At 37.4% G+C, this 19,851-nt stretch overlaps 1 protein-coding gene across 1 annotated transcript in view; it reads left to right on the forward strand.

Moving 5' to 3' along the window:
* The first annotated feature begins 1,193 nt into the window (after nt 1-1,193).
* TYR (tyrosinase) overlaps nt 1,194-19,851 on the forward strand; it is an 83,251-nt gene continuing 64,593 nt past the window's right edge. Inside the window, exons 1-2 of the mRNA XM_037137607.2 lie at nt 1,194-2,048; nt 12,850-13,066. Of these exons, the coding sequence (XP_036993502.2) occupies nt 1,230-2,048; nt 12,850-13,066 (1,036 nt within the window). The 5' untranslated portion in view covers nt 1,194-1,229. The remainder of the gene's footprint in view (nt 2,049-12,849; nt 13,067-19,851) is intronic.

Below are 19,851 nucleotides of genomic sequence, written 5' to 3' on the forward strand. Positions count from 1 at the left end.
CCAGGTTTAATTTCCTATCACGTGGGGAGCCTTTCTGAATCCAATGTTCTGCCAATGAAATGCAGCCTCCTCCCCTATAGATTCTCCTGCCTGAAATAGTGATGCCTGTCTCATTTGTCTCTCTAACTTATCCCCACCATACAAGACTTTATTCAAGGTACTCCCTAAATAAAATTTGAATTCTATTATTAAAAAACAAAAAACAAAAAACTGTGCCATTCTTTCAAGGATCCTCAGTTCATGAGATGTCCCTCCATTAAAAATCTTACATATTTATTATTTGTACAGCTCATTTGAAAATTAGTGTGAGTGGTAAAATTATGTTTTTATTCATGCATTTAAATTTATCCAGGTCACTATAGACACAGAGAAAGAATTCCTGGAAAAATTTATTTGATCAATAAATATTTGTTGAATAAAGACAAAAATCCTGAGTCAGTCACTCACTAAATTGAAAAGTTGGCAATGGCTACAGCATTGAAAAGAGGAAGAGTTTCCTTTGGGATACTAACTAGCAAAAGTCCCCTAAGTCAGGCAGATCACCTACCTCTCAAAGTGACCTATCCTTAGGTATAGTCAGAAAATGAGTGCTTAGAGAGCTGCCAGGCAGCCAAGTACATCAAGATAATCAGGGAAGAGCAGCAGAATGATTTTTTTCTGATACTTTATATAAAATAAATAAGCTGTAATAATTCAGATATAAGAAATAATCTTTGGGCTCTGAAAAGGGTCTTTTTTTCACGAAGCTTACCTCCAAAAATGCTGCGGCCTATTTATGGTCTCTAAAGAACCCCTACCTTATGCCCACAATGTCTACCACTTCTGAAACTTTCTTAGTAAGAGAACCTCTATTACTAACACTATTTCTCATTTTCAAATTCAAATCATCATTAATTCCATAGTCAATTAACTGGGTTTTACATAGATTGGGCATTATTATTAATAATATTTATTATTATTCTAAGCATAAGAAACTATTAATGGTAAATAGTGTTGCTAGGGCCTATCCCACTTGCAGGGTACATGCCAACTCCAACAAAAAGTTAGTCATGTGGCTTTCAGAAGATGAAAGCTTAAGATAAAGACTGAGAGTGTTTGATGCTAGAAGTGGGAGTGGTGTTACACGGGATTTAGCCAGAACATGTGATAGTCACTGCAGGGGTAGCTGGAAGAAAAGTGTGTGGCCCGATTACCCAGCTCAAACAGACCTTGTGAAGACTAGAGGAAGAATGCTCCTGGCTGTGTTATACTGCCTGCTGTGGAGTTCCCAGACTTCCGATGGCCATTTCCCTCGAGCCTGTGTGTCCTCCAAGGACCTGATGGAGAAGGAATGCTGCCCACCATGGACGGGGGATGGGAGCCCCTGTGGCCAGCTTTCAGGCAGGGGCTCCTGTCAGGACATTGTTCTGTCCAGTGCACCACTTGGGCCTCAATTCCCCTTCACGGGGGTAGACGACCGGGAGTCCTGGCCCTCTGTCTTTTATAATAGGACCTGCCAGTGCTCTAGCAACTTCATGGGATTCAACTGTGGAAATTGCAGGTTTGGCTTTGGGGGACCAAACTGCACAGAAAGGCGACTTTTGGTGAGAAGAAACATCTTTGATTTGAGTGTTCCAGAGAAGAACAAATTTCTTGCTTACCTCACTTTAGCAAAGCGTACTACTAGCCCAGACTACGTCATCCCCACAGGCACCTACGGCCAAATGAATAATGGGTCAACACCCATGTTTAGTGACATCAATATTTATGACCTCTTTGTTTGGATGCACTATTATGTGTCAAGGGATACACTGCTTGGGGGGTCTGAAATCTGGAGAGACATTGATTTTGCTCATGAAGCACCGGGTTTCCTGCCTTGGCACAGACTCTTCTTGTTGCTGTGGGAACGAGAAATCCAGGAGCTTACAGGGGATGAGAACTTCACCATTCCTTACTGGGATTGGAGAGATGCTGAAAACTGTGACATTTGCACAGATGAATATATGGGAGGGCGCAACCCAACAAACCCCAACCTACTCAGCCCAGCATCCTTCTTCTCCTCTTGGCAGGTAAGGTGTGCTGAACATAAAATATCAAGGCATAAAGGAAATTTAGTAGTCCCTTCTTCAGGCAGATCTGAGTAAACCTCTCCCTCCTTATCTCTTCTGCCGGGAGTAGAAAAAGACCCCTATTCAAAACTCTCAACATACCTTGTGTTTTTCCTTTAATAGAGCACACTTCATAATTGTAGTTACATAGCTATTTCTGTGCTTATTTGTCTGATATCTTCTACTAAATTCCCAGACTCTAATACACAGATGATTTGGTTCATCACTGTACCCCCCAGCACTTAGGATGGTGACCTGCAAATGGGAAGGGCTCATTATTTATTGAAAGAATGGATAAATAAATATTTAGATGATTAAATAAATTATCTATGTCAGCGTGTCTGAAATTTTCATCACAATGAAATTCATACAGAGCACATATTAAAAGTGAAAATCCCTGGCCTAATCCCAGACCCATTGATCAGAACCTTTAGTGGATGGTCCTGGGGAAGCATTATTTACCAAATGTCTTTGGTGATTATTACCATCAGGACAATTTGAGGAATAGTCTTTAGATCAAATCTTTTTTTATTTTAAATACCTGAGAACCCTGAGGCCCAAATAGATAGTGAAAATAGCTAACATTTATTGAACATTTAGCATGTGTGAAACCCTGTTGCAAGTGTTTTTGTGCATCAACTAATTTAATAGTTTTATTAGTTAATAATTCCTATTTTAAAGATTAAATAACTGAGATATAAAGATAGTAAGTAAGTTGTACAAGATCACTGAGCTAGTCAGTAGCAGAGACAAGACTTATTTATTATCTGGTAGACTGGCTTCATGATCACCCAAAACTATTTCCAAGGATATGACTGCTGGATGTCTTCAGCCAAAAGATATGGCCATTGTCTCATTTTTGTCCTTAAGCTGCATAAAAAATTGCTCTTCCTCCCCTAAAACATGCATACTTTAGAGGTACACGATAAAGAATTACTATTCTAAAATTTAATTTGTATTTCTCCTATTCTACATTTTTCATTCTGGATTAGGGGCAAAAGGTAACCAAAGAAATATGTTTTTAATTATTTATCATTTTAAACCATAAGCTAGAAAGAATGTTTTTCTGCTTGTATTCCAAACATTTGTATTATAGCAGCGCTTTATGGAACTAAGCCTACTACTTAAATAAGATGGGAAGGATCTTATCTTTGTACTTCACATTGTGAAGTTTTGAAATGTGGATGGCTTCCCATCCATTTCCTTTGCCTCCTCCACCCCCCTACCCAACAAACTAAGTTCTCACACCTTCCAAATGGAGCCTATTGAAGCTCATTGAAAAATGGTTGCTGTATAATGCCTGGTGTCACTAATGTCAGCTATTTACCTTAATCTTGAATGTCATTCATTCAGGATTAATGAATGTATTTGTACAGGAAAGACTATTAAAAAGATTCTTGGAAAAAATCTATTTCAATAGGACTTCAGACCCTCCTGCCTTAATCTATTAGTGCACAATTCTCATCTAACTCTCATGACCTCTGTTAAAATACTGCTAAGCTTGGACGGGGGGTTTTGAGTGATTTTACTCAAGGAAACTATAATGCTTTCCTTAACTGTACAGCTTCACTTGACCCAGGATTATACTAAATTACCAAAAAAGTTAAAACATCCACACTGAACCCTAACAGATAGATACTAATCGATATTTAATTACATGAGATGTATGCTACTTGGTGATACCTGAATTATGTTTATAATTATTTTGAATCATTCATTAACTTTTAGTGGAAAAATTTTCTTTTTGTTCCTTTGTGATGGTGGCCAATTTCATTTCCATATAAAACTTATTGAATCTAATAGCTAAGTACTAGACTAAATTGCTATAACATTTGTTTCAATGTAGTTCTATATTTAGACTGTTATGTAGTAACTGGTGTTAAAAGGAAATTAGGAAGAAGGGTGGACAAAGGCCATTGATGAAAACCACATAAACAATAGTTTAAATAAGGAAGGTGAGATGAATGAACACCCATATTCACTGACCGTACGTGGTGTCACTGCATGAAGTGACAGCGAAAACCAACCTTCAGTTGGCTGTTTCCATTCCTTCACACAACCTCTTTTATTAGAGTCTTTTAAAAATTAAGATAAATTGTTTATATTGATTGAACTTGGTAGTTCTCAGCATCTAAATTATTTAGGGAGCTTTAAAAACGAAAGGAAAACCCCCAAACAATCACATGGGCTTCCATCTAACTTCTACCAGAAAATCACATTCAGTTGGTCCACTGTGAAATCTAGGCATCTGCATTTTGAAATCTTCTCATGTGTACTCTAATGTGTAGACAGCACTGAGAACCACTGTTTTAATGAATATCGGATTGTTTTGGTACCTTCTCCACTTTACAAACTCAGGTTCTATAGTAAACACACCACCTGGTTAAACGTTTTTGCCTTCACTGAATGCTTAAGTCAAGAACTGAACTATTTTGTGTGAGATGAAATCACAAAGTTTCCATACTCATTAATACTTTCCAAATCAGCTAGACAGCCCCTTTGATACAGAACCTATATTTTCCCCTTGATTTTAGCTATTTTTTACTTGACACAAAAATAGAATTTTAGAGATTCATAGGATTTGAGAACTCTGAGACTGTGAGGCCCTTCAGTAGCATCTAGTATTGTGTCCACATTTTATAAAGGAAGATAGAGAGGCCCCAGAGGCTAAGATGATTTGTCCAAGGTCACAGAGTTGAAGGATAAAACCCATTGCCTCTGACTCCAATACTATTTCAAGTCAACCATGTTGTTCCCTGTTTACAAGGAGCCAGTTAGAGTGAGAAGGAATTAAATAAGCCACTAATTTATGGCTGTAAAATTTTACTTGTAGTCACTTTGACTCCCTTAAATTTAATTGCACAGACAACTGGGGCAGATATACTGATGTAGTCCTTTTCATTCATATTATAATAAAAATATTCCACATCCATTACTCAAGTAGAATTAACTCTAACCCCTTTGTTATCATTATTACCCTTTATACAGATCTGTATCATAACATCTATAATTCTTGAGTGCGTGTCATTGTTTGTGAATCTCTCTTTGTCTACAAGGTTGACAGCTGCTCCAAGGTACAGACCATTTCTTACCTATTTTTATATCCACAGATGCTAGGACCATGATATATACATGGAATGGGTGTACAAATGTATGTTGAAAAGAACAAAATTAAAACTCATAGAATATTAACCCCAAGCTAACAAACATTAAAAATTAAAAATTAAATTCTACCCTGGCAGGTATAGCTCAGTGATTTGAGTGGGGGCTGCAAACCAAAGGGTTGCTCGTTTGATTCTCAGTCAGGGCACATGCCTAGGTTGCAATCCAGGTCCCCCGTGGGGGAGGTGAGAGAGGCAATCACACATTGATGTTTCTTGCCCTCTCTTTCTTCTTCCCTTCCATACTCTCTAAAAATAAATAAATCAAATTTTTAAAAAAGTGTAAATCACTTAAAAAAATTAAATTCTGCATGGCTGGATTTCTGGAATTTTAGATGGCACTTCTTTATAACATTAGATCCCTAAGGCTAAGGACACCAAAATTCCATTACAAGCAGCAAACTTACAGTTTGGAAGAAGACATTTTGTATGGTTCTCTCTCAGCATGTGTGTTCATGTGTGCCTGAAAAGAAGGGACAACATAATAAAAAAGATCAAGCATATCTGAGTATCATTTAAAGCGATTAATAATATTGAATGATAAGGTTTTCTATTAAGTAAAATATTAAAAATCAGGTACTTAGTATTAGTTATTAGAAAGCATGTATTCAGAATTCACATCTTTTCTGTATGTTCATTTTTTTTTTTGTTTAGTGTCAAAATCTTTTCAAGGAAAAGCATATTTGTCATCAGTTAAAATGGTTCAATATTTTTGGAGATGGGAAGGTTCTTAGTAATATTAAAGGATAGATACTTATGCTCAACACAGTTTGATTCAATGTTATGCAGGCAGCAGAAAAGCTAGCCAATAAAAGAAAAGGTAGATTGGGAACAGCTGTCATGATGGATCAAAATAAAAAGAAAAAACAATTTCCTAGATGATAGACATGAGCGAAATGTTGCCAGGGAATTCACTCATCAGGTGAAAAGCACATCACATGGAGGCAAACAGTGGGAAGAAAAAAAGTCACATTTTAGCAGAAAGTCATGGGTTTTTTGGTAACCATGGCAACAGCTCAATGAACTAACAGCTTCTCTCTCTTTTTTTTATGAAAAAGATTCTGTGGAATGTCATATGTTCTACATTTTTTTTTCAGACAAAACCTCTAGTGTCATAATAAGAATCTTTGCTCTGGGAAGCTTTTAATAACTGGTAGTTTATTGATATTTCTTTAAATTTAAGAGAGCACTGTCTGGGTTCACCTTTCCCATTAATACATCTGTTTCTTCTATCTCCTTTTTTTCATTTGATTTGGTACACTTGATTTTTTTCCCATTATTATTGTAAACTACAGGTGTCAAAATCGTCTAAAGACCATTGCCATTTATTGGATGGTATTGGATAAGTTATTTAGATTCTCTGACCTCTGATTTTTCTCAACAACAAAAAAACTGGGCTACAATTATTATATATGCTTATTTCCTGTGTTAATGAAAATACTGAATGAAATAGAAAACCAAATAGTACCATGAAAGGAAAGGGTATGTAATCTTTTTAAATTTTATTTATTTATTTATTTATTTATTTATTTATAATTCTTGTTCAAATCCAGTTTTCTGCCTTTTACTCCCATCCCAGCCCACCCCACCCTGTTCTCCCCACCTCCCTCCCATTTCCAACCCCCTTAGTTTTTGTCCATGTGTCTTTTATACTTGTTCCTGTAAACCCTTCCCCTTTTCCCCTGAAATTCCCTCCCCTATTTCCTCTGGACACTGTCAGCCTGTTCTCTATGTCGGTGTCTTTGGTTATATTTTGCTCGTTTGAATGTTTTTGTTGTTTAGGTATTCTTTTGGGTCATATAAACATAAGTATCAGTAGACTATTGTATCTGAAGATTTGGTATCTGGTATCTGAAAATTTGGCAGTATCAGTAGACTACTGTAACTTAGCTACAAGATTCTGGTATCTGGAATCAAGATGTCGGCATGCGCAGACATGGCTCACCTCTGCACAACAACAAAATTACAACTAAAATATAGAAAAAAAAACTATCACTTAGAACTGACAGAAATTGTGTTGAATGGAAGCCTGACAACTACGACATTAAAGAAACCACCTCCATCCAGACTGGTAGGAGGGGTGCAGACATGGAATGGGCAGGTCCCACGTAGACATGTGGTAGCTAAAAATTTGGGAGGGATAGCTTGGGAGCAAAGAGTCCCAGCCCTACTCCAGGCCCCTGGTTGAGGGTTCCAGGGCCAGGAAGACAGGTCCCCACAACTTCTGTCTACAAAAGTTGGGTTGGTGGAAGAAACTTCTGGAGTCCCAAGCAGTTCCTCTTAAAGAACCCACACATGGACTCACTCCCTCTGGGCTCCAGCACCAGGATGGAGATTGAGGGGCATAAGTGGTGTGCAGAGGGAGACTGAGGTGTTTGGCATCAAGGTGAGTAGAGGCCATTGTCCCTTTTCTGGGCCCTATCCCCACCGAGCCACAGACTGGTACCACATCTAAGATTCTATTAACATGGCTAACACTGTTTGACCTGCCTTGGGGATCCCCACAGACTCTGTCCTACCCACTTTAAGGCCCACCCAAGCTTCATTTTTATATGATTGGCTAGGCTTGGCCCATGTTTCAAACCTCCTGAATCCTCTCAAACAAGCATTAGCTGGCCTCAGTGAGCCCCAGGCCTGGAACTAGCAGACTAGACTCATGGCTTGGGTTTGCTTGGAAATCTCTAAGCCCAGCACAAGTAGCGGCCATCTCACATTGCTTTTACCTCAGGCAGGGTGGCCTCCAGAAAAACACAGGTAGGGGCTGATCTTGGCCTGCACCACCTGGGGAACACTAGGGCCAGTGCTCCCAGTGGACAGCTACAGACCACATTGGAGCACCACCATTCTTCCCCTGCACAGCTGACCCTCAACAGAGGGTGGAGGTTGATGGTAAGTGGTCACAGCCATTCCTTGCAGCTGACTGGCCTGGATAAATCCCTCCCATTGATCTGCCAACAGCAACCAAGGCTCAACTACAAGAGGAGGGTGTACTCAGCTCACATGAAGGGTGCACCTTGAGCATTTAGCTTGGGTGATAGGGGAAGCTCTGCCACTGGACCCTATAGGACACCTACTACATTAGGCCACACTACCAAGACACAGAGTCAAAGTGGCTCTACATAATACACAGAAACAAACACTGGAAGGCTGCCAAAATTAGGAGACATAGAAACATGGCCCATAGGAAAGAATAGATCAAAACCCCAGAAAAAGAGCTAAATGAAATGGAGATAAGCAATCTGTCAGATGGAGAGTTCAAAGTATTGATTATAAAGATGCTCAAGGAAGTTAATGAGGACTTTAATAGCACAAAAAAGATTCAGTCAGAAATGAAGGCTACACTAATTGAAAAAAAGAACAACTTACAGGGAAACAATAGTAGATTGGGTGAAGCTGAGTATCAAATCAATGTTTTGGAACATAAGGAAGCAAAAAACAACCAATCAGAGCAGAGAATCTGAAAAAATGAGGATAGTGTAAGCATCCTGTGGGACAGCTTTAAGCAATCCAATGTTCATTTCATAGGGGTGTCAGAAAGAGAAAAGATAGAGCAAGAAATTTAAAAAAATTATTTGAAAAAATAATGAAAGAAAACTTCCCTAATCTGGTGAAGGAAATAGAAGAGCAAGTTCAGGAAGCACAGAGAGTCCCAAACAAGATGGATGCAAAGAGGACCACTCTAAGACATGTAATTAAAATGGCAAAAGTTAAAGATAAAGAGATGGGGGGGCTATGGGAGAGTGGGTAAGATGTGAGAGGATTAAGAAGTAAAAATAGGTAGTTACAGAATAGCCATGAGGATGTAAAGTACAGTAGCCAAAGAACTTAGACACATGACTCATGGACATAAATAAGGATTGGGGTATTGTCTAAGGAAATAAGAAGTGCAGGGTGGAGGGGGGCAAAAGGGGAAAACCAGGACAACGGTAATAGCATAATCAATAAAATATTAAAAGTAATATTAAAATAATATTGTAAAGCAGCACTGTGAAGAGACTTGATGAAATCTGTTAATATAAAATAGTTTCGTATCTAACATATTCTTTGAGTTAAATGTGTAGAAATTACTATAATATGTGTTGATATGATATTCCAATGTTAGTTACTATAATAATAAATATTCAACCAGTATTATATAATCAGAGTTAAAAAATTTGGTGACCTTCCCAATGGTCTTGTATTCAATAAATTTTAAGAGCTGCTATTATTAACCACTCTATCCTTGGATGTAGCACAATGTACTAAGGGCTTTACATGTGTTAGATTATTTTATCTTTCATAGAAAGTTGTTATAATTCCCATTTACAAATGAAAAACCTTAATACTCAGAGAGCTCAAGTATTTTGTCCAAGGTCATGTAGCTAATAAAGAGCCAATATTGAGAACCCCATGTCTTTCTGATTGTGATCTACATGACTGGTCACAACATTAGTGCCAACAATTTCCCCTACCCTGCTTGCCCTCTGTATCAGAAAGACAATGATTTGAGGTTAAGTTTTTCAAGTTATTTATGGAACCAAGGTAGATTTCCTCCTTGTTACTAATACATCCAGTCATCTGAACACTTAGTCACTTGGCAGGTGGCATTTCAGCAAAAATAGTTCTATTCAAACCTCTCTAATTTAACCAAGAATGTCATGAGATGTTCTATTATTCAAACAGAAATGAAAGTGATCTCCTCTGTGTTCCTGCCGTGATGTCTAGTTAATCGACACTATAAATGAATCCAACACATAACATCTAAAACAAAAGTTACATTGGCTTTATTCAGACATTCCTAAGTCACTTACAGGCACTAATAAATGTAGTTGATATAGCTTTGGAATAAGAGGAATGAATATTAAGTTTCTAGCTCTAGCCCTAAACATCCTATGGCCTTAGAAAAGTTACCTAACTCTTCTAGTTCTCAATTATGCATGAAAAAAAGATTGTGGAATGTGTTGAAGTATTAAAAAAACTAGAAACTGTCCTTTGTTGAGTCAGAATTATGTTATTTCAATTATTATTTATTATATTATCAACATATTAATCACATATTTACATTATATAATGTTAGATGCACTTATTATTTTATATTATAGTTGAGGAAACTGAGACTTAACAAGTCTAAATAACATGCTCATTGATACACTGCTAGTAAGTAGGTGTATTAGCATTGAATCCCATATCCACCTCAATTTTAGAGCCTGATTCCTTTCAACTCATAAATATTATTTTACTGACCGAAAATTAAAGGCTTCTCTAAGTGTTTCTCATTTAACACAGCAGCAGCCATTCCTGGGACACAGGGCTCATTCAGTTGATGGTGATTTAATTTGCTTTGGCATTCCTATAGATTGCAAACCCATGGGAGCAGGGGACTGATAGGATTGTCTTCATTATTTGTAACCATAGTGCAAAAGGCTGACCAGGAACTTTTTTCACTTGTAAAATATTCTTGTGCCTTACCTATTGTCTATAAAATTATTAACCATAACAGAGAGCTCTAGGTCTTACAGCCAAGACTGTATTCTTCCACACCAAGACTTAGTTTTCTCATCATTGAAATAAAGATAAGATCATATAAACTAACAAGGTGAGAATTTTTAAAAATGTACACAGTGATGTCTTCCTCATGGTCTGGGACACAGTAGGGCCATGAGATAGACTTACCAAAAATGATACAGTTCTGTAAATATCTTCTAGTACAGAAGTTGTTAGCAATAAAAGGGCTAGGAAAAAAGTGTGTTCAGCCTGGCTGATGTAACTCAGTGGATTGAGCACGGGCTGTGAACTAAAGGGTCGCTGGTTCAATTCCCAGTCAGGACACATGCCTGAATTGCAGGCTAGGTCCCCAATGAGGAATGCGTGAGAGACAACCACATATTGATGTTTCTCTCCCTCTCTTTCTCCTTCCTTTCTCCTGTCTCTAGAGATGAATGGATAAAATATTAAAAAATAAAATTAAAAAAAATTTTTGTTCAGCACATGTTTGTAGTTGAAGATACATTGGTTTACTCCTTGATCTGTTTATTCATTCATCAAATATTTATTGAGCCTTTATTGTAGATTCTGAGAATCAGCAACAATAATAATTTAAGAAGAAAGCTGTCTTTGTGGAGATTACAATTTTTTAAGGGAAGTTATACAGAAAAAAAAATTTATCCCAGGAGATGAAAGTGAATAAAGTTTAAGTTTGACAAAGAAGAATATTATCTAGTGAATGGCAGAGGTCTTCTATGGAAGAATGTGACTGCTGTGAACAGTCAGTGATGGCAGGGCAGGTTCTCCTGCACTTACGTTTTGGTTAAGTGTTGACATCTTGCTACCTAGTTACTTGCTTTCATTGAATCTAGGGCATCGAGGATTTTAAAATGAAGAGTTAATTTATATACCACTAAAATATGAATCTGTCAATTAAATTATAATGTGATATTATTAACCCCTTAGAATTTTTATTTTTTATTTATTGAAAGAGCTACTTTTGTCTTATTTAGTCAAATATTTTTATCATAGTTCACTGTTCCACATACATATAAAGAAAGCTATAAAAAGAATATTTCAGTGAAGAATGCCTATAACTTCATATTTAGAGTCAAATCTTTTTGAATTACTTTTTTAAGTCAGAATCTACAGTGGTTTTTTTTTTTTTTCCCAAAGATTGCCTTGACCTTGAAGATTAGGTAGAATATCAGATGCATGGCAAGGAATGGGTGTTCTTATGGAAGGAAAAAAAGTATGGGATGAAGGGGCACTTGCAATGCCCAGAAAAGAGTAGCCCATCAGAATTTAACAGTAGGCTCACAGAATTTTAAGCAAATGGGGAGTGACTGTCAAATTCAAGATATCCTCTGGAGGTAGAATTGAAAATATTGGTTGATGGTTTCAATAAGAAAGACAAAAGAGAATAAAATACCAACAGTAAATACCAGTTTCTGGCTTAAACATGATAACTCATGGGCTTCTGGTTTGAACCGCAGGATGGCTGGTGAGATAGAAAATGTAGATAGAGTAACAGATTTAGGGTTTTTAATGTTACATTTGAGATGCATGTGAGATGACATTGAAAAGTGGAAGTTGGGGAGGAATATACAGATTTAAGGCTCAGAAGAGTCATTTTGAACTAGAGATAGGAACTGGGGAGTTCTAATCAAATAGTGTAAGCCATGGAATTGGTTGTTCAGCCAGAGAAGATACAGAAAGAGATAAAAGAGGGTACAGACCTAAACTCTGGGCCATACCTGGTCTCGTGGGCATAAAACCAGTGAAGCCACACAACAGATAATTAACATGTCAGTTAAGTTAGTTTTCTCCTCAAATAAATATTTGACAACAATTATGTAAAACCATTGTTATACCCATTTGATAGCTGAGGCTTAGGGAATTTAACACATTTTCTTAAGTGGTAGATTCAAAACTCCAATTCTTTTCTAGATTTTGGTTTTTGTGGTTTATTCTTCCACCCGCAGAAATCTGCTTTCTTCAACAATTTCCTCTAAATTATTCACCTCCTTATGATTAGAGATAAAAATATGGCAACCAGGGATTTCAACCTCCCTATTTCCCCCTTTGACTTTGACTTAGAGGTGATGACTACTTTAACATCAAGGTGTTCTGTGCAGGTCATCTGTAGCCGATCAGAGGAGTACAACAGCCGCCAGGTTCTGTGCAATGGGACTCCTGAGGGGCCATTACTGCGCAACCCTGGAAACCACGACAAGGCCAGGACCCCGAGGCTCCCCTCCTCCGCCGAAGTGGAGTTTTGCCTGAGTCTCACCCAGTATGAAACGGGTTCCATGGATAAAACCGCCAATTTCAGCTTTAGAAACACACTGGAAGGTAATACCTCCCTTTTTCACTCATTTAAAATATATGGGGTTTTTTTCTGAATCTATGTTGACTATCTCTTATCCAACACTGTAGGTGCAGAAGAGTTTGAAAATTCAGAATTTTGAATAAGGGCATTTGTCACACGTACATAGTTGGCCCATAAACGAAGGGGAGTCTAGGCAGTGCACCATAATCCAACACATTATTAACTCATCAGCAAAGTGTGTGGCTGTATCCACTGTAGCAATCAGGAGAGATAATAGGCAACCTAATGCCAAGTAAAGTCAGGTCTTCCCACTAAAAGAGTATTGGTGCCAAACAAAATAATACATGTTCAGAAGTTTTTGTAATTATTAATATAGGACTGGGGATCTATTATACTTTCCTAAGCTTTAGTATTTTATCTAGTTTAAAATATTCTGGACCCTAGGTTCTTTTAGGCAAGTCCATTCCTCTAATTTGACTAAAGATAAAACTCACGTGTGGGGGTTAAGCTCCTGTTCCATTATCCCTTAAGATCTTTTGCTTCATCAGAGATGCTGTTTCATAGTCTCTTTTAGGCCCTCCTTACTTCTCCTGCAAAGCTCTCAATCTTGCATATGTCTTTCCTTCAGCACCTGTTCATTTTCCTCTGCCCAAGGCAGTCCCAGTCATAAAATTCATCCTCCTCACCTCAATTTGCATTATGAAAACAAACCTACAAACAACACAGGCAAACAAGGACACTAACTCAAGTCACCGGAGGTTTGGAAAAACATAGGGTACTGACTTGCAACAAGATGAAAACAGAATTTAACACCAGACACTCCACCTTCTAAAACTTCTGGCACCCTACCAGGTAGAAAAACCTTGCTCTCTTTCCTTTTTTATCCTTAACTTTTTGTTTTGTTTTGTTTTCTTGTCCTTGTGATGGTTGTTTTATCTTTTAACTTCTGTTGCTCAACTGTGTAAAGGAATGTCCCTGTCTCTTTCATGTTCCCATGTGCTTACACCCTCTAACTCTGGACCTTATGCTCCCCGAAAAGAAATTAAAACAAAGAGAATATCACTCTAAAGAAGAATCCTGGTGCAGCTGTTGAAATAAAAAGTATGCTTACTTTACTAAAATAATATCAATGATTAACATTTTCCAAATAATCACTGTGTGCAAGGCGCTATGCCAAACATTCGTATAGCACTATCTCACTTAATCCTTAAAGTCACCCTCTTAGAAAGAAGGCATCATTATTTCCAGTTTAAAGGGAGGAAACAAGGTCAGAGGCATTGAGTAATTTGGGTCCCGTGGCTCATTTGCTAAGGGGGAGAGCTAAATCTATTCCTAAATTTGTCAAATGCCAAAATACAAGAGTCCTTTCCATTGTACTCTAATGAGCAAAGCATGCTGAGTTTCTTGAAGGTGGACAATATAAAGCTGGCCCTTCGATAATCATACATGAAGGCAATGCATGGTGCCCAGGAGCCTCAAACAATACAAGCTGAGACTAAGGCACGCACATGAATTGATAGCCACCGTCTGGGAGGAATGGTCAGGTATCCACGGGGACTGTGCAGGGTTTAACAGGATTCCAAATGCTGCCTTAATGACATGCAGAGAGGCTCCACACTTAAAGGAACTGGAGTACTCTACAGGTCTTTTAGTCAGATTTTCTAGCAGTGAGAAAGCATGAACTTTGTTATTAAGGAATGTGGACTGGTCACAGAAATAAGGTAGGGGAGCTTCATGTCTCTGGGCTTCAAATAAAAAAGAAGTAGGTTGAGCTGTATCAACTCAGCTAGTAGCTTTCAAATGAGTTTCTAATGCACAGAGATGAGTAGAGAACATCAAGTTTACTGGAAATAATTTGCTACCACTAAAAACTGTTTGATAATTATTTTCAAATAAGTTATTCTCATTCACATGTAACTTGAGAAGCTGAGGAAAGGCATATCATGGCCCATTATCTGATACATAATATATGTTTAATATGTGTTGATAACTGAACACATAAATAATATCTAAGGTATTTCAAACTGCACCTAACTTACTGTTTAGTTTATCTGTATTTGTTATATGAAGCCAATGTACTAGTAGGAAAATGTTAGAAAACATTGACCTTATTTAACAAGAGCTTTTCCTGACTGGGGACACATAGTTTACTCTTCTTTAAACATTGATTCAGAAATAGTTTTAATCTTAAGGAAAAATTGCACTGATAAAAACAGTGTAACAACAGAATCACACACACACACACACACACACACACACACACATACACACAAACTCCTTATGGATTCACTTACTGTTTACATTTTATCCTGTTTTCTTTCTTTCTCTGTCTCCCAGTCTGAACCATCTGAGCTAGATTACATAGATCAGAATCCTTTACCCATGGATACTTCAGTGTGTTTTTCCTTAGAACACAAACATTCCCTTACATAACTGCAGACCAGTTATCAACCTCAGTAAATTCTGTATTGATATAAAGTTTTATTCTAATCTAGAATTTATATTCCAATTTTTTCAATAGACCTAATACTATCCTGCATAGCATTTTCCCTGTCTGGAGCAGGATCCTGTATAGGGTCAGGTAGTATGTAGTTGTTATGCCTTCTTTAATATGAAGTATTTTTACAGCCTTTTTTAAATGAGATTGATGTTTGGGGGAGCACCTTCCCTCCAACCATTCTAAAATAGAATCTTCCTCAGTTTGCATGTGTCTGAGATTTCCTCAGGATCGGGTCCAAGCAACATATTCTTCACCAGAATTCCACACAGGCAATTTCGTATCTTTCTCAGAGGGTGCCTGCCGCGTCTGGAGACACATGCTGACCATCTGTCTCACATTGGTCATATTAATTTGATCATTTTCTCCAGGTGTGGTGCAATTTTCCCATTGTATCAATTACATTTTCCCCTTTCCAATGAATAAATTGACTGCATGGGGACATTTTTAACATTATGCAAATACATTGCTTCCTATCACAATTTTCTCCTGCAATTACCATCCACTGATGGTCCCGAAATAATGACTTTCCAACTTTAGCACTACCGCTACATTCATTAGCCAGCACTTTAGGATCCTATGGTTAGAAAGAGCCTTTCCTTCCTGCCTACCATATGGAGTAAAGACTTCACATATTTTCAAAGACTTATATATAATTGAATTATATATATAATTCCTTAAGGTGCATAATTATCTTGATATTTAAATGGTCCCAAAGTTCACCTGTGACCTCACCTTTAAGCTGGTTCATATGTCTCTGTTTTATATCCCCATCATTTTATTAGCACTCCCATTCTGGTAGAACTATATATTTTAGAGTCATCCTGCTCATACACCGTCCCAGGCCTGGAATCAGTCGTATCTCCAAATAACATTGGTTCCTCTCAGTGGGGAAGGATATTAGAGACAAAGATCTGGAAGTAAGTTTTGCTTGATGGGGAGACACATTTGATCTCAAAATTCAGATGTAGTGGCGGGTGTGGGATGTCTTGGCTTATGAGCAGTGCTCAAGTGAATATAGTTGTGAGGACAATGGACTGGGGAAGCAGGAGCAAAGGCAGCCATTGCACTCTGCTGTCTCAATAAATGCAGGTGTAAATGAATGATTGGTTTTGATTGAACCTCACAGTTATTGCTGCCCCTTTTCACTGTGGTCCTTGTGAGCAATGTATAATGTATCTCCTCTAGAAAAAATCCTCACAGCCCCTCCTGGGGTGGAGGAGCTGTTGTATTTTCATTTACTGAAGTTATTTATGTATCCACAGCTTTCCTCTTAGATTTATTGCTGAAGTAAATATTGAAGATGTACAACTTATAAATTGTGGGAAAGAGACATGTTTTTAGATAAAGCAAAGAAAAATAAGCATGTATTATAAAAAGCAGTCTTCTGATCAAGCTAAATAGTTGGTCCCCATGGAGTATGGGTTATTAGACACGAAGAATCTTCTTGTGCAAATCTCTGACTGCTCATGGTGTCTTGTATTTCACAGTTTAATAACACTACTCATGCAAAAGTAGAACCACTGTGCGTGTTGGAGAGCGAGGAAGGACTGGCAGTTTAGCAAAGTGGTTAAAGGCAATCAAACTAGCTGGAATTTGATTCAAACTCCACCACTTCTTGGATGTGTTAAGTAAGTTATTTACCTCTCAACCTTAGTTTCATCATCTCCAAAATGCAGGCAGAATTGAGTTATATAATGCATGTAAGGAATTTGTAACATTTCTTCAATAAATGGCATCTGTTATTATGTTAAACTGAAATTAGCTATTGGCAGTCAGTCATCAGTCATTACATTTTTTGACAATTAGCTTACAAACCAAGTATAGACTTAGTCTGAAAAAAATAGATCAGGCTGGGCTAGGTGTGGCAGAACACTAGGGAGGAGAAAGTACAAAAAAGAAAAATTCTCAAGATACACCCAGGGATAGATGACATTTTTGAAGATAGCTAGCTTTTGGGGAGAATTCTCCCAAATAAGAAGACAAGAGCAAAGGTAGCTATTGATACACAAAAGGGAATAAAGTGCAGGAACAAGAAACAACTCTAATTTAATGGCACATTTCCAGCCCTAAGCACAGTGCAATTTAGGGCCATACGAGCTTATAACTGGAGAACACTTTTCAATGCATTCAGTCTAACATCCCATGCTATGCTGAGATGCCCAGCATGGTATATCCCTATGGGGTCATTCAAGGACTAGTATTCAGTTACTTCACAAGGAAGTTCTTTAGACTGAGAAAAAAATAAATTTTGTTCAATTTAAAGAGCCCTCCATAATCCTGGCATTTCAGGAAATTATGGAAGAACAAATACATACAAAGATGACTATTATACAATTTCTGCCCTCAAGGACCTAACCATATAATAAATATCACATGAACACACGAGGAAAACACAATATAATGGTCAGTAAAAATAAATAAATTTAGAACCCAGAAATAAAGCAGAAACATTTCCCAAGAAGATAAAAATAAAACTAAATCCTGAAATATCAATAATTTCTCACCAAGAAGAGAAGAAAAGGAAAGGCATTTTCAGCACAGGGAACGATACATGCATTGGACTAGAAGAGTGAGTGGATGAGGTTAGTTACAAAAAAAGAAGTGGTATATAGCTAGAATATTAAGTTTGTAGTGAGAAATAACAGGAGGTATAAAGAATTCAGAATATACCATGAACACCAGTGTTTCTCCATTTTCTCTGGAGGAAGAAAAATATAGGCTCCTAAGTATACATCCACACATTCTTACATAATTGAGGGACTAAAGTATAGTCTATGTAAATGGCTTTCATACCTTCCCTGTAAAAGAGATTATTCAAAAACCAGTGTTTAAAAATCATGACGTTCATATAATGTTCATATCTTCAAGAATATGTCTACATACCTTCTTTTGTGAAACACATTTATAGACAATTGGAGTAATGAGAGCTTTTGAAGCAGGAAATTTATATGATTCTACCTATATTTTAGAAATAGATGAAGCTATCAGCCTTAGCAGAATGAAGAAAGATAGATTGATGTGCTAATGGGAGGAAGATAGGTGGTGAGGGCTTGTTTTAAGATGGGGAGAATGAGTTGAAGATGAGTTGGCTAGGGTGCAGAAACTCTTGTATACTGCAGACTAAAGAGAACCAGAAACTCTTCTTGGTGAGTGATTATAAGGTAGCAAGGTGAGCAACATATTGAGAATCATTCTGAAATGTCTGCCATTGATTTCTAATAATCTGTCTTGTTTTGTCCTCTTAAGCTATATGCCATTAAAAAAATGAGCTTGTCTTCATATAACTTCTAAAAATCTGATAGTATAATTCTTCAGAACCTTTTCCCCACTACAGTCCTTTAATCCTTTCTGATTTATTATGACTGTCAACTATGTCACTTGGAAGTATCTTACCTCTTCATTTGCTAGGATTTCTTGAGGAAAAGTCTAGGAAGTGGCAAGTTAGCTCTAGGCTTTAATATAAGATTATGAAAGTTTTGAAATTTTGAATGAAGTTTTAAGGTAACAGTGTGCATATTTGAAGACAAAGGCCATGGAAAGTCACAGTGAAGTCTCAAAGGATAACCTTCTTCTTTTCAGTGTCCCTGCCTTTCCCAGAGACTTTCCCAAAGTCCCAGGACTTTCTTAGGACATCCAGAAATTATCACAATGACTCAGAAAAATAAATAAATTCAATTGAGACTGATTATGTAAACCAGAATGCCAAGGAGATTACTTCAGCAGGGTGAGACATTCTAGTAATGGGAATGCTCAAGTCCTTTCTTATATATATTTACCAATTCTGAGGGAATCAGAAGGCTGAGTAACTTGATATAGATTGGTGAATGCTGACTCAGAACAAAGGTGGGAGGTTTTGACAGATAATTCATCTAGACCAGGATAAATTTTCCAAGTCTTGGTTACTTAATTCCCCAGAATTACCTCCTTAGCAATTTTGTTGATATTCCGATGAGGCAATACTTCTGATCATAATAAATGTAACAACAATCTTTATGTACCAGACATTCTAATTTCTCATTATGTCACTTAGTCCTTAGAACAGTCTAATGATATTTAATATTCGCTGATTGAAGCACCATTTCAGTGAAGTAGGTACTCCGGTGAGTTTAGGTGAGCATCTGTCTCTTTCTAGTTGAATGAGCTAACTCAACTCATTTGACTCAAAGCATAACCGTTAGTCTCAGGGCAGAAGTCCTGTTCTATCACATGTAGGGAATTCAAAACAGTGTCCCATGTATGACTTTCCAAGTGGGCTTACTTTGAATGTGATTCTGTAATCAGAAAATTACATTGACGTCTAAAAAGCCT

Source organism: Artibeus jamaicensis, unplaced genomic scaffold (assembly GCF_021234435.1).
Source record: "Artibeus jamaicensis isolate MK-2021 breed Jamaican fruit bat unplaced genomic scaffold, CSHL_Jam_final contig_64, whole genome shotgun sequence".
Taxonomy (NCBI): domain Eukaryota; kingdom Metazoa; phylum Chordata; class Mammalia; order Chiroptera; family Phyllostomidae; genus Artibeus; species Artibeus jamaicensis.